The sequence below is a fragment of the Fusarium keratoplasticum genome, chromosome 2 (assembly GCF_025433545.1).
Source record: "Fusarium keratoplasticum isolate Fu6.1 chromosome 2, whole genome shotgun sequence".
Classification (NCBI taxonomy): domain Eukaryota; kingdom Fungi; phylum Ascomycota; class Sordariomycetes; order Hypocreales; family Nectriaceae; genus Fusarium; species Fusarium keratoplasticum.
The window spans coordinates 1,419,569-1,433,140 of record NC_070530.1 but is presented as its reverse complement, the minus strand read 5'-3'; the positions used below and the strand labels follow the sequence as shown (position 1 = coordinate 1,433,140).

The 13,572-nt window shown below is 54.0% G+C and overlaps 4 protein-coding genes across 4 annotated transcripts; 1 reads left to right on the top strand and 3 right to left on the bottom strand.

Moving 5' to 3' along the window:
- Positions 1-1,477: 1,477 nt before the first annotated feature.
- On the bottom strand, positions 1,478-2,200 carry NCS57_00238300 (uncharacterized protein; the record flags this gene model as incomplete). Its single annotated transcript, XM_053052415.1, has 2 exons — positions 1,478-2,031; positions 2,086-2,200. 2 exons carry the CDS (start codon positions 2,198-2,200, stop codon positions 1,478-1,480), a joined length of 669 nt encoding a protein of 222 aa, XP_052917661.1.
- Positions 2,201-4,123: 1,923 nt separating this feature from the next.
- NCS57_00238200 (uncharacterized protein) lies at positions 4,124-6,528 on the top strand (the record flags this gene model as incomplete). The annotated part of the gene is made up of 2 exons (XM_053052414.1): positions 4,124-4,381; positions 4,435-6,528. 2 exons carry the CDS (start codon positions 4,124-4,126, stop codon positions 6,526-6,528), a joined length of 2,352 nt encoding a protein of 783 aa, XP_052917660.1.
- Positions 6,529-7,073: 545 nt separating this feature from the next.
- Positions 7,074-10,652, bottom strand: NCS57_00238100 (uncharacterized protein; the record flags this gene model as incomplete). Its single annotated transcript, XM_053052413.1, has 1 exon — positions 7,074-10,652. One exon carries the CDS (start codon positions 10,650-10,652, stop codon positions 7,074-7,076), a length of 3,579 nt encoding a protein of 1,192 aa, XP_052917659.1.
- Positions 10,653-11,537: 885 nt separating this feature from the next.
- On the bottom strand, positions 11,538-12,032 carry NCS57_00238000 (uncharacterized protein; the record flags this gene model as incomplete). Its single annotated transcript, XM_053052412.1, has 1 exon — positions 11,538-12,032. One exon carries the CDS (start codon positions 12,030-12,032, stop codon positions 11,538-11,540), a length of 495 nt encoding a protein of 164 aa, XP_052917658.1.
- Between the last annotated feature and the right edge of the window lie 1,540 nt (positions 12,033-13,572).

Sequence of the window (13,572 nt, the reverse complement as noted above, 5' to 3'; positions counted from 1 at the left end):
CCACTTCCAGGTCCGACGAGGCATATCTTGAAACTCAACTCCAACCTGTTTCAAGTTGCCCATCCTTTATCAATAATATCCCTCTCGCCATGCCATTCACTACCTATTACAGCCAATTTTTCCCTTCCTGCTGCCGAGGGCATTTCCCACGCGGCACAGATGTGTCGATACCTGCCGTACCGTATGCATAGTTCCCTCTCTTAAGTCTCTCATAAACCCATCTCCTCCACCGACGGCTTGCCATGTGGCTCTGGTGGCTCCCCCGTATAAACCCGTTGACGGGCATTGCTGCATCTGTCAATCTTTCCGAGACAGGTACCCGTGAGATGCTCTGGAACTACTCATGCAGCATGCGCTTCAAGTAAGAACCAACAGACGGCCCAGTTCACAACATCCGCCCTCTACCTCAAACACGGTGAGCCTCAGTAGCACAATTATTAACAAAAAATCTCCGTAACCCATCTACTACGGATATTTGTACTTGTTGCCATTGGCTCGCAATTTGTCTACTCGGCAGAGGAGTGCCCACTTGTACTCATCATGATGAGATATCATTTCCAACAGCGCAACGAAATGTTCCCGCTGTAACGCATACGGGTGACATCAGGCAGCTCTTTTCAGATTGAATAGTGTTCAGCTCATGTAGTATTCTTGTCTCCAGACTATGCTCCCAAACAGGTTTAGAAAAGTGTCGCTCGAAGCGGGCGACACGGAGTGTTCAACCAACATCAACAAGATATTGACAAACCAGAGCCCAGGATGAGGTAGACCGCTTCGTATGGGGTTACGTATCATATTATATCGTCATCTCGAGTTGATAATCGCTCTGAAACATGTGTGTTGGCCATGACGTGTACATGATTGCTGGCCTCTGCTTCATCGAAGGTGCGTGACACAGAATGATGGCACAGCATGAAGCGCCTGGTAGCAGGAATACGATGGCTGTGAAGCGCGAGCAAGGTTAAATCTCATCCTAACTTGCCTCAATACTCTAGTTGTGATCCAAGGTCATTACTTTGGACTTCGCGTTGGCATCTGGCCTCAAGTATAGTGATGCGGAGTCCTTAGGCGAGTGAGCTGCTTCGCGAGGTCCATGACAACTCAGCTTTTTCGGATGAAGTCACTCCTCCGAGCACCGAATTCCAGTACAATTCGCTCTAAACAATGAAGATACTCATCTCAAACCAGCCATGATCAGAATTTCCAAGGTTGGCGCGATTGTGGTAATGAAGCCCTTGAACCAGCGGGAGCCCGAGCATCAGGTTGTGCAAGACTATCACACGCAACATGTCCAACTAGACATATCGGGACAAAGAGATCAAAGGCAGAGAATTGGTATCAGTCAACTTTTATCTAAGCCATTGGCACAAATTATCTAGCCTTGTAAACGCCCACATCAGTGATGCCATGCAGAACTTGCAATAACGAAGAGTACCACAACCCATCCCTGGATCCAACTCGAAAGCTCCCGACATCTTCACTTCTCAGCAACCATTCTCCGGACCTTGTCGAGGAGGATGCTGCTCTCCCTTCCAAGCTTCTTCTTGCCGTCGCGATCCCTCGTCTTGGCCATGGCCTTCTTGAACCGCTCCCGCTGGGCAATCTTTTGCTCCCGCTCTTCACGTCTGCGCTGAAATTCCCGCTGTCTCTCCTCGGCCTCTTTGCGTCGCTCCTCTGCCTTCTGGAGTTGCTTGTCGTAATATCCAGGCCGCCGCGTGCGTCGTCTATTGCCATCACTTGTTTCCTCGCCGATAGCGTTGGTCTGGGCTTTGGCCTCATCTACTAGCATGAGATGTCGCGTAGGGTGCATCTGCTCGCCTTCTTCCTCTGACTTCTTCTCCTCGCCAGCGTTGGCATCGTCCTCCGGCTGCTTGCCAGCATCCCCCTCGACATCCTCCGCTGGGGCCTGAATGGGGACAGGCTCAGGCTTCTTGGCCGATTCCTGAGCAGCCTGCTGTTCACGAGCCTTGATTTTCGCGTAGGCCTTCTTGACCTTGGCTTTGTGAATCAATTCCTTCTTGACCTTGGTGACTGTAGGCGCCGAGTGTGAGCATGTGATGAAAATTCTGAAACAGGGAGACAAACCTTTTCGCCGCCAGGGACCATCGGGAAGATTTTCAGGGCCGACTCTGAAGCCGTGCTTGGGCTTCTTGGCCTCTGGAGCTGCAGGCTCGGCATCGTTTTGGCGTTTGGCAGCCATGATTCGAGGCGACAGGCTGATGAGATGTGAATCTCTGTGAGAGCTGTCGTTGATGAGAATTCTGTCCCCACAGTTTTTCTCGGTGGGACAAGGTGAAGAAAGTGGGGCTCATGCATCGCAGACCGGGACGGCGGGTCTACGGGTACCTCATGGGGCGGTCTCGGAGGTTTCGGACGGAGCTACTCCGTATGTGCTCCGTAACCCGACCCGCGATTCGTCATGTAAGGGGATGCATGACGGATTCTCTTTTTTTCACATGGCGAAACAGCCTGACGCATGGCAAACATCGGATAAGGTGTTTGTTGCATCTTGGACCAGGCCGAGAACAAGTACGGCGGCGAGGGAGGTTGCAGACGGCTATTTGCCGCTCAGAAGTGGGCTAACTGAAGGAGCTGGCTGGCAAGTTTGCAGGAGAGTTGCGGGATTGGGATGGATGCATGGCCAGGTCACACAGACAGAGAGAACAGACGGGAATCTGCGGATGAATGGACGACAAGGTACCAACACATCAAGGTGATTTCTGTGCCCAGCCTCGGATTAGTCTCTGTACCTTGTGAAAGGGGAGAGTGCAAGGGCAGGAGAGAGATAAAGAATGTTTGAGTCACAAGGGCAGATGTCGTATTCCTGATGAAGCCAGCTAACACGTCAATTATGCATCAGCGCCCATTATTCCATTCACGTTTGCTGTACTCATGGCTCAAGCCGCGCTAGACGGCAGCTCAAACAACAGGGACCCAGAGTGAATGTGAGCACTGTAATTTAGCGGCCCCCGCCTGGAAAGTCTCTTTTCTTCAGTGTCTTGTGAGCAGCAGAGGGGACAGGAGAGGTCCATTCTAAGCGGCCGCGTGCAGGATTTCATCAGAAACCAAACCAGAAACGTCGTCGGGGCATCTCATCCCCACCAGAGAAACAGGAGCCACGCAGACTGACAAATTCTGCTGTTACTTGATAAGTACTTGAAGAGTGATGATCACCCGCCCCAGACGGCCAGAAATGGTCAAAAAGGCCTCGGGAAAGAGAGTGATTTCTGTCCTGATTCCGGTCTTGGAGTAACATGACAACACGCTCGCTCGCTCGGACGACTGGATCCCGTCTCTTTGTCTTGCCGTCTCCACCCCGGGCTGGGTGCTAACATGGATGGAAGTGTCAGTAAAACCGGGAGCTCTACAGTTAGCGTTGGCTCTGTGTTGGTCTAGCTCTAGGGGATGATTCACAGTGGACGCGCTTTCACCGCCATCGGCGCTGGGGCTGCTGCTGGCTGGCTGCTGGCTCCCGCGATGATCGGTGTCGTATCATAACAAGTCCCATCCATCCATCCCATCAAGTCTATCCTGGACCCTGCAGCCGGCGCCTCTTTCTTTCCGTCCCAGTCCAGTCCAGCTCAACCTCTCTTGCCTCAGGTCGCTGACTTACACATCAAACCCCAACAACCTATTTTTTTTACAGTTCATTCCCCCCGCCGTCAAGATCCCTTCTTCTTCTTTTCTCTCCTCGTACGCCTTCCCGGGGAAGACGGGACTCGCATAGACTCACTCCATCGTCATCGTCGTCATATGGCCATCGGTGGATGACGTCCCACGATCCCAGATTCCCCATCTTGAGATCCCCATCCCCATCCCGAACCTGAACCTCGCTCGACCCACGCTGCGCCCTGACAGCTTCGACGCAGGACAAGGCTCACATGGCATGATACGTGATATCCACCTCGCTCGACTCATTTAATTATCAGACTCTTGCACCTTCAGCCTCACCCTCGGATCCAGCCTCAAACTTCAGTTTTGTCACCTGTCGCAAGATCTCTCCTCCCTGCATTGAAGCTTGTCGCCTTGACCACCACCTCCCAGCTCCCTCGCCCTTGTGATTCATGACGAAATACTGCCAACTCCAGCGTGGTTGCTGTTCCAGCCACTCGACACCACCATCATGCCCATATTTCAGGCTGATTTAGACCACCATGAACCTGTCGAGCCCGCCCCAATCGACGTCCCTACTCAGAACCTGAGGCGCCTTTCAGAGGAGAGCATCCGCACTGAGCTATGCGAAGGGCCCATTCCCGACAGTCCGCCTCGGCCTGGCACTCCCAAAAGAAGCGAGAATGGTGAAGCTGCGATATCGGATCGAGCTGCTCTGATTGAGAGACTCAAGAGGGCTCAGTCTCCAACTTGGATCCCAAACCGACATGTATGTCATGATCACCCTATATCTTGCTCCATCTGCTAACCAAAGCTCTCCAGCTTGAGTCAATCCTCCAGCATCACAAATCTCCCACGAAGCGCCCTCAAACTCCCACCGAATCCTCAACCCTCCTTCCACCCGCTCGAATTACCCCCGAGAAGACCGACAGCCAGTCCGAATCAGACGACAACAGATTGCGCGATGGCCTCAGCATTGAGCGGCCGAGGTCGGCTTTGCACAGCGGAAACTTTACTGAGGAACAAGCGGTAGCCAAAGACCATGCCACTCCCGTCGGCAGAGCACATATCGACAGTCATGATGCCCCGGCAGAGGCCTCGTGGATTGCTACGTCACCTCCCAGGCACTTCACGCCCTTTCAGCATGACAAAGGAGTTCCGTTTCCAGGCAGTGCGGACAGTTTTCAACCTGGCACCTCGCCTCTCTCGTCATCTCTCTCGTCGAGTTTCGTGTATAAGCCGCCCACTAGCCCTCTGGTCCAATCGCACAGTTATGACGAGTTAGATATACCCATGCCGCTGGACGGCTTCGGTTTCTCTTCTGGTCGAAACAGCGCGAGGCGTTACATGCCAAACTCGGCTACTACATCCCCCTTCATGTCGCCGTCTCCGGGATACTCTCTGCCTCGTGTGTCTTCATACCGAAGGGAGGCTTTCCCGTACCAAGCACATCAGCCCCGGAGGTCATTGACCTCAACACCAAGCTTCATGCAGCCCGGCACTTCGCCGCCAACGCCTGCTTTTCTCAGGCCACGTCGATCTTCGTTTGTGGCGGAGTCTTCGCCGCTTCATCATGCGTCCATGGTCGGTTCATATGAAGAGAGCATTCTCCGTGGCCGCATGTCGACCACTCCCTCCAAGCCGTTGGACTTTGTTGCTCAAATTGGCGTGTTGGGCCGAGGGAAATGCAAGTCAAGCCTCAAGTGCCCACCACATGTTAGCCTTGCATTCCCCGCAGTGTACTACAGTTACGGCAGCACCTCGCATGGCCGCTCGAGCTCTGAAGACGGCCCGAGCCCATATGTTGGTCAAATCGATCTCGAAAATGGGCTTCCCAATCCGGATGAGGAACACCGGGCCAAGAAAAAAGCTCAGAGTCGATATGCTGACAGGAAGCCTTTGGAGGACGAGATGGACATCAGCATTGCCACTCCGGGGGCCGAACAAGAGACACGCCGCAACTCTAGAACCAAGCGCAGATCTGGGTCTCCGAAAGCTCCTCCGGGAGGAAGCTACAGGATACCCGAAAAGGGGCAGATTCAAATCATCATCAAGAACCCGAACAAGACGGCTGTCAAGCTCTTCCTGATCCCTTACGATCTGGCAGGCATGGAGCCAGGCACCAAGACGTTTGTGCGGCAACGGAGCTATTCAGCTGGACCGATCATCGAGAATGTCCCTGTCACATCTGAGGCAGACTCGTCAGACCGGCCCATTTTGAGATATCTCGCTCATCTGCACATCTGCTGCCCTGCCAAAGGACGGTACTACCTCTATAAGAGCATACGGATTGTTTTTGCAAATCGCGTCCCCGATGGCAAGGAGAAACTGAGGAACGAGACAACTTGGCCAGAACCTCGCTTCACTCCATACAAGCCCATCCGGGTTATGCATCCGCCAACGCCGGCTCAGTCTGGGCCTGCTGCCATGCTGGTTGCTGACAAGGCTTTGCGCAGACGCAGCGTTAGCTTCTTTCCAGGCCCATCCTCTCAGGCATTTGACGCCATGGAGGGCATGTATCAGGGGCCTGGCTCTTCATCTGGAGGTTTTGCAGCTACCAACACGGTGCCAATTGACCCTATCCCCTTCCGTCTCCCTGCACGCGACCGTGTGGGAAGTGATGTGAGTGATGTCACCAACACTACTTCTGCTCTCACGATGGGGTTGCGCTCTCCTGGTTCGTCCCAGGCAAGCCGACCATCGACCAAAGACTCGACAAGCGCGGCGCCTTGGGGTCCTACGCTCTATGAAAAGTTGAACAAGGGCGAGCCAGGCTATGGCGGCAACGCTTTTGCTCTCAACAATGGCCCAGGCACGCGCGCTGGTGCCGAGGGCTTGCTATCCCAGCGCCTCCGCTCCCTCGGCATGAAACCACCTCCTGACGCATCTGGCCACGATGAAGATGCGTCTCTCTAAACCCAACACATATGTAGCATCCATTCTATGAACACTTGGCGGATGCTGCATTGTACATACACTCCTCTCAACTCAGAGAACCCTAATTGCTACATTTTGGGAGTCTCGGATATAGACTCTGCAGGGCTTTTGCCCTTTGGATGGCGTTTCTCTGGCTGGATTTGATTTAACAATGGAATGGGAACTGGGATTGGGTCATCAATTCGCTTGCTTTCAAGGCGTTTGGAGTAGCTCGATACCATGGAAGGCAGGTCATTTAGATAGGTACATAGTTAGGTAGTTTAGTTTGACAACAATGAAATATCTCAGAATCATGATCTCAGTACTTGGGTAGTGAATGTTTCAATAGACAAGTATATTGTACACGAATCAACAACAACAAAGGCTCAGGAGAGTTATACATATCTACATACAGGTTCTTTTCATTTATCCATGCCATTTACCCCCTCTTATCATGCCTTCATAACTCTGACTTTTCGTACACTGATGCAACTTGCATCGTTTTTCTCTCCTCGAGGCTTTGGTTAGTCTTCTCCCCATATTTACTAGACCATCTCCCGGATAAGGGGAGGAGGCTTGGTCCTGTCCATCTTCCCGCGCGTGTTGGCGCCGTGGTGATTCTTCTTCGAGTAGGTCTTCTTCCGGCGAATGCCGCCGTGAGGGCGCTGATCGTACCGGTCCCAGAAGTCGTTCCAGTAGCTGAACCGCTCGCGGGCGGCCTGCTGGTCCGGAGTCTCTGGCTTAAGGTCCTTGGCCTCGATCTTGGCCTCACCCACTTCATCTGCGCCCAGCTCCTGCATGGCCTGCTCCCTACGGCGCTTGGCCCACATGGCTGCGTACCGTCGGACCTTGTTGTGCAGCATACTCTTCCACTCCTGCAGGTCTGCGGGGCTCTTGGGGTCGTGCTTGATGCCGAGGCCCTGCTCGCGCTTCTTCTCCTTGGCTAGTTCCTTAAGGAGGGCCTCCTTGACCTTCATCAGCTCATGGTAGGACATGCTCTGCAGGACCTTGTCGAGGTCACGGGCAGACACCTCCTTGCCGTTGATCACATATGTGGTAGGCATGCTCTCGATCTCAGAGGTGGTAAACGCGTGGTGCAGACGGGGGTACTTTTCCTCGACACTGGAGACCTGGCGCGAGATGTCCTCAGACCATGCAGCCATCTTGCGTTTCTCAAGCCAATCCTGCTGCAGGCGGTAAACAACGTTCTTGGGCGCCTTGAGGATACGCGTGTTCTGGAGGTGACGCTTCTCCTTGTTGGATCGCTGCGGGTTCCATCCTGTCCAGCCTGGCATGAGCATGGTCTCACACCAATACATTGCCCGCTCCCATCTGCCCAGCTCGGCCAGGTTGCGGATAGCCAACGCCCAGATAGCCCTTGTGAGCTTGAAGCCTGCACCCACCACTTTGTCGATGCTGTCCGAGAGCCCCTGGGCGTCCTCCTTCTCCTTGTACACCCGCAGGACGACATTCAAAATGCGAGCGAGGTCATACTCACTGCCTGCAAAGACTCCCTCACCCGAGGGCTTCTTGCTAGATTCAAGGATGCGCTCCCAGGCCTTGTCCCAGAGGTCCAGGACCTCGTCATACTTTTCTTCCCTGTAGTGCGCAAGCATCAGGGCCGACACCACAGTAGGGGGGAACTGCTCCTGGCTCCGGTACTCGGGGAACACTTGGGCAAACAGGCTCATGAGCTCTTCAGCGGAACCAAGTTCACGGAGCTCCACAAGAAGCGCAATAGCTCTTCCAACATGCTGGCTCTCCTCTCTCAGCCGAGCAATGTTGCCCGCATCATCATTACCACTGGCGACAGTTGCATGGCGGCCGGCAGTCTTGGATGCTTCCACAGACTTGCGGAAATGTTCGACAAACTCATTTGCCAGATTCTTGGTCCGTTGCTCTCCAGGCTTCCGCTTGGCAGCGGCGCTGACGAGTGCAACGAGAGCGCCAAAGGTGACGGGCATCTCCGACTTTTGAAGACGAGCATGGATTTTCTCGACTAGTTCATACTCGCCAACGCGCGCGGCTCCCGCCATGACGATGGCGAAATGCTCTGGCGTGACGAGGAAGAGTTGCTCCTCATCGGCCCGCTTCAAGAGCGAGTAGGCGGGATGGATCTGGTTGACCTTGACGAGAGCCTGAAGAAGGAACCCATAAGTCTCGTCGTCCCATTCCACGTTAAACTCCCGCATATGCCGGAGCAGGTCATAGACCTTGTCGATCTTGCCCTCGACGCCGTAGAAGTTGATGAGCTGGTTCCAGATGGCCGAGTGAGTAAGCTTGCGCTCGGTCAGCTCGATACACAGGCTCTCTGCCTCGGAGAGGAGGTTGTTCTGGCAATATGCTACCACCAGGGCCAGGGCCATCTCCTTGCTGATGGGCATTCCGATCTGCTGAGACCGGCTGAGGAATTCCAGGGTCGTGTCCAGGTCTCCCTTCTTGGCACTCATCGCCATGACATGGGCGTAGGTGAAGGAATCCGGCTTGTGATGCTGCGAGATCTCATCGAAGCATTTCATAACGCCATCGTAGTCGCTCACTCGCATGTAAGCTTTGAGCATAGTGTTCCAACTGTCGATATCCGGTCTCACCCCGTACTCGTTCGTCATCTTCTCAAGCTCAGCCCAGGCGCCCTGGACATCCCCAGCTTGGGAACAAGCATTCAGGGGGCTTCTAAAGCCGCGCGGGGTTTTGAGCATTTCGGGGAACTCTTCAGCGTACTGGTTCCATAAGTCTCGTGTCTTTTGAACGTCACCCTGTGAAGCGTACAGCTTCATGAATTTCTCGTAGCCCCATTTGTTCAGGCCGCCCTTGGTTCTCATCCAATCCTGGCGCAGCTCTTCAAGCCTGGGTGTGTTCTTGGGAAAGTTGACCTTGAACATGCCACGGAAGACAGGCATGGCGGGTACTGCGCCAGGGAGCTCCCGGAACTTCTGGTAGAGAACAGGAAGCTTTTGAATGGTGGTGCGAGTCTCTTGTTTCTCGTACCAGCGGTCAAACATGCGAACAAAGTAGTCGTTGTATAGATCGGCATCATTTAGGGTCTCAAGAATAATGGCAGCTTGCTCTGGACGGCAGGGCTCCCACAGTGCCATCCTTGCAAAGTGTCTCCGAAAGATGCGGAAAGCAAGGTTAGAAACCTCGTCGCTCTGGATCTTCTTGTAGTATTCGGCGCCTTCTTCCGTGACAAGATATTGACGGAAAGCGAAGTAGAGGTCTCCTTGGTTGGGAAGAGTTTCGAGCTGCTGAAGCCGCTCGGTGCTGAGTGGTGCCTCTGGTGACTTCTTGCGCTGTTCCTCGCAGTACGTGATCCAGACTTGCAGGGTTTCCGCCCACTTTTGCGAGCTCATGGCGTCTGCAATGAGATACTCGAGGCCATTGCTGAATCCCGTCTCCTGAAGTCCCTTTCTGAAGTACTCCACAGCCGATGGCATATCACCAGCGCGAAGCAATAGAATGATTCCTGCCGTCAGGAGTGACTCGGTCCATTCTTCTGAGGGTATTTGGCGAAAGACGGAAGCTGCTCTCCCTGTCTCGACGACTCCGTGAGATTTGGAGAGATATTCGACTACCAACCCCCGGACAGGGCGTCGCTGGTCGTTGTTCATTCCACAGTATAGATCCCAGACATCCTGATACCGGTGTCCGTCCGCCTCCAAAAGCTCCTGGATTTCCTCAAGTTCCGACTTGTCCCCATTGTTTCTGGCAGCGGTCGATGCGGACTGTGTGCTTGCGTCTTCTCCTTCGGTCGAGGGCGGGGAAGGCTCTGAAGAGAACGGTCGTCTCTGTGTTACAACAGCTGTTTGTTGCCCAGCTTGGGAGCTGGGAAGCTTGGGGTATATCTGGCGAAGCAGTGGGAGGGTCGAAGTCGGATAGAGGAAGTCGAGCATAAAGGCCGAAGCAACCAATGTCGGCTGCAGCTGGCGGGAGACTAGGTCTGAGTTCGCGGCCTCGACATCGACAGCTCGCGACGAGCTGGGCAAGGCGCTGGCGAGCTCGATTGCGGAGGCGCCATGCTGCCAGAAGCCGGTGCGCAGTTGGCGAGATCGATTGGGCGTGTGCGACTGCCTTATGGCGCGCTGGAGGCTGCGCGTTTCAAGGCCGGCAGCCGTTCGTTCAAGCATTGGGTCGAAGAGGGATCTGCTTTATGCCAGCATGCTGAGGTGAGTTGCAAGCAGAGCAGAGAGAAGCAAATTCGGCGAGGGGGAGGTCGGTTCGTGGGGTGCAGGGATTGAGAGACACAACAAATGGATGCGGGGGAAGCCTGATTAAGCACGAGATAACACGACAGAGCGGTATAAAGGAGGCTGATTAAGAGCCTTGTACCGACAAGACTCGCAGTTAAAAAGAAGAAGCAAAAAGTTAACCAGGGCCTAGCTTCAAGATCATCACCATCAGCCCATGGACGCTCTCATGGCGAGAAAAAATATATGGAATTGTCAATGGCCAATGGGCGAGGCTCCAACTACGGGAAATAGCGGGCCTGACGGTTCGACAGTTCTCGACTCAGGACCCCGACCTTGTCAGCAGGAGCGACCAATCAGTGTCAACCTTGGACTAACGGCTTCACTACAGGTACTAACAGACAAATGCAAGTCGTGATTGTTTCAATTGTTTATCAATTTGCTGGTTAGACCCATGTCAAACTCGGCTGCTTTGAATATCGTAATCGTACAACAAAAGGAAAGAAAATCGTGCTGCCCAAGGATACAATCTTTCATTGCAAAAGCCCATAGCGCCCTCTTATCCATTGGTTCCCAAAAAGATGCCATCCGTTTTACCGAACAAAGGAAACTCCCCACGTGAGATATCCAGCTCTCCGTGCGTTTTGATCAAGGGGGAAAGAAACAGGCAGAGAAGAATAATAGGTGGCATCCAGTCATCGTACAATCAAAGATTAAGGTATATGATGTGGGTATCGATCTGGTTTCCATCTTCGTTCATCTGGAACGAGTGGAGATGAATGTACTGGTAGGTTGATAGGTGGGTAGGCAGGCATAGTGTTGCCTTTATTCGTCGGTTTTGCCCTCTTCCTTCTCGTCAGAGGAAGAGGCTCGGACCTCGTTCCGCAGACCGGACAGGACATCGGCCTGTCGGGCCGCCTCGAGCTCCATCTCCAGCCGAGGTCCCCGACTTCGGCTCCGTGTCCGTTGTCGCCGCCGGAAGGGACGCTGCTGCTCGATGGGAGAGGCAACGCGGGAGGGACAGTGCTCGCGGCGGAGCCTGGCGTGGAGAAGTCTTCGCCTGGTTGGCGACAGAACCCTCCTCGGGGACGAGGCCCGTGATGTGTAGCCGAGAGAGGGGGACACTGCGCGGCGGCGAGAACGTCCTCGGAGGGTGCTCGATTCATCCGAGGGCGCACAGCGGATTGAGCGGACGTTGCCGCCACGGGTCATGCTTCGCTCCCTCTTGCGGCCTCGCATGCCATCGTGGTCGGCAGCGGGAGAGACAATGGTAGGTGGTTCGGCAAAGGAGGAGCTGCCGGGTGCGACTCTCGCCGACATTGTGCCTTGGCTCCTTGGCGAAGTAGAAGATAATGGAGTTGTAGGTAGGATACGGTGCGAGTGTAGATACGGACAAGGCGAGAGGGAAAGGCACAGAGTGGAAGCGAGAGGTGGTGAATTGATGATCAAAACGGAATAAACAAGACAAGGAGAGTATTATATAAGGAGTCTCTTTGTATTGTTTGTTGGATCACTCGAGGAACAACAGACTACCTCTAGGGATGGAGTCGTCTGATGCAGGGAGACGTGGCAGCGGCATGTACGTTTGTTTTTGTGCAACTCGTGAAAAATGGCAAGAGTAGGGGGAAAAAGTTGGGCCTCCCTCGACATTATAAATAGTTGCAGGGTAAAACAAACAAAAGGGGGAACGAATTGATGGAGAGGAGGCCAAGGGATGTGGATGGGATGGGATTGAGGGGGTGCGGTGCGGTACGGCATTGACATCCGTCCCGTCAGCAGGCGAATTGGAAGCGAAGAAGCGTAAGGAAAAAAGAAGCAAGATCCTCAGGGCGTCAAATGTCAGTCATATGATGGAATGGGGTTGTTGCTTGGCTCGGGACCCTTTGCCTTTTTGCCTTTCGCTCTGTGTGTCTCCCATGAATGTTTTGGGGTCTGGGTCGCCTTACTTTCTTACCCCCCTGCCTTGTCATGGATGCTTCTCCTGGACCCTGGAAGCCTTCCATTGACGACAATCCCAGTCGTTCCAAATTAACTGCAATGCAATGCTATGCAATGCTTCAGAACTCGTCGATTGGGAAGAGGATGGCTCCACGACGTGTGTTAGGATGTGATGTGCAACCCCAAGCATCAGCCCAAATCCGCGGGGGCTGAACTCTGTCTTGATTAGTCGGATCGGGAGTTGGACAGCAGCATCTGTCTTGCACGGGATGGAGGGATGTGGCAAGCCGTCAGTTCAACTTGACGGCAGCACTTCCCCGCGTGCTGGCCGTTGCTGCTACCATGCACACTCAGCACTGTAAGTAAGTTACGAAATCCTGTCAGCCCGTGTGTGTAGACCTTGGATTGGATGCCCCGAGAGGACAGTACAGTAGCGTCGTCTCAAGCAGAGCCGGCTTGCTCCAAAGGACTTGGTCGAGTGCTACCCCAGACAGATGCCGTCGGGGGTGAATCACCGGACGATCATCTCCCAGCTGGTGCTTACGAAACATGACGAACGCATGTCATGACGTATCAGCCAACGTCGGGAAACCTACAAAACGTGCTCAGGTGCCCTCTGTACCTGGGCAGCCTGGCCTGCTGCCGGTACGGTGCGGTACGAGAAAACATGTGTTTTGGTGTGCATTGCTACCCATCAGCAGGATGCACAGTCTCGTCTACGTAACACTGCCTCGAGGCTCGACGAGATAGTAGAAACAGTCCATATTCACACTCTGTAGCCATATCCGTCACCGTGGCTTGGCGGTTCTCGTCATCATCAGCACCTCGGCCGAGGAGGCTCACAAGGTGACTCGGTTCAATTCCTCCACCACACCCTCACCCGTCGATCAGAGGGCTCTCTTAGCGCCCAGGGCACCTGAGA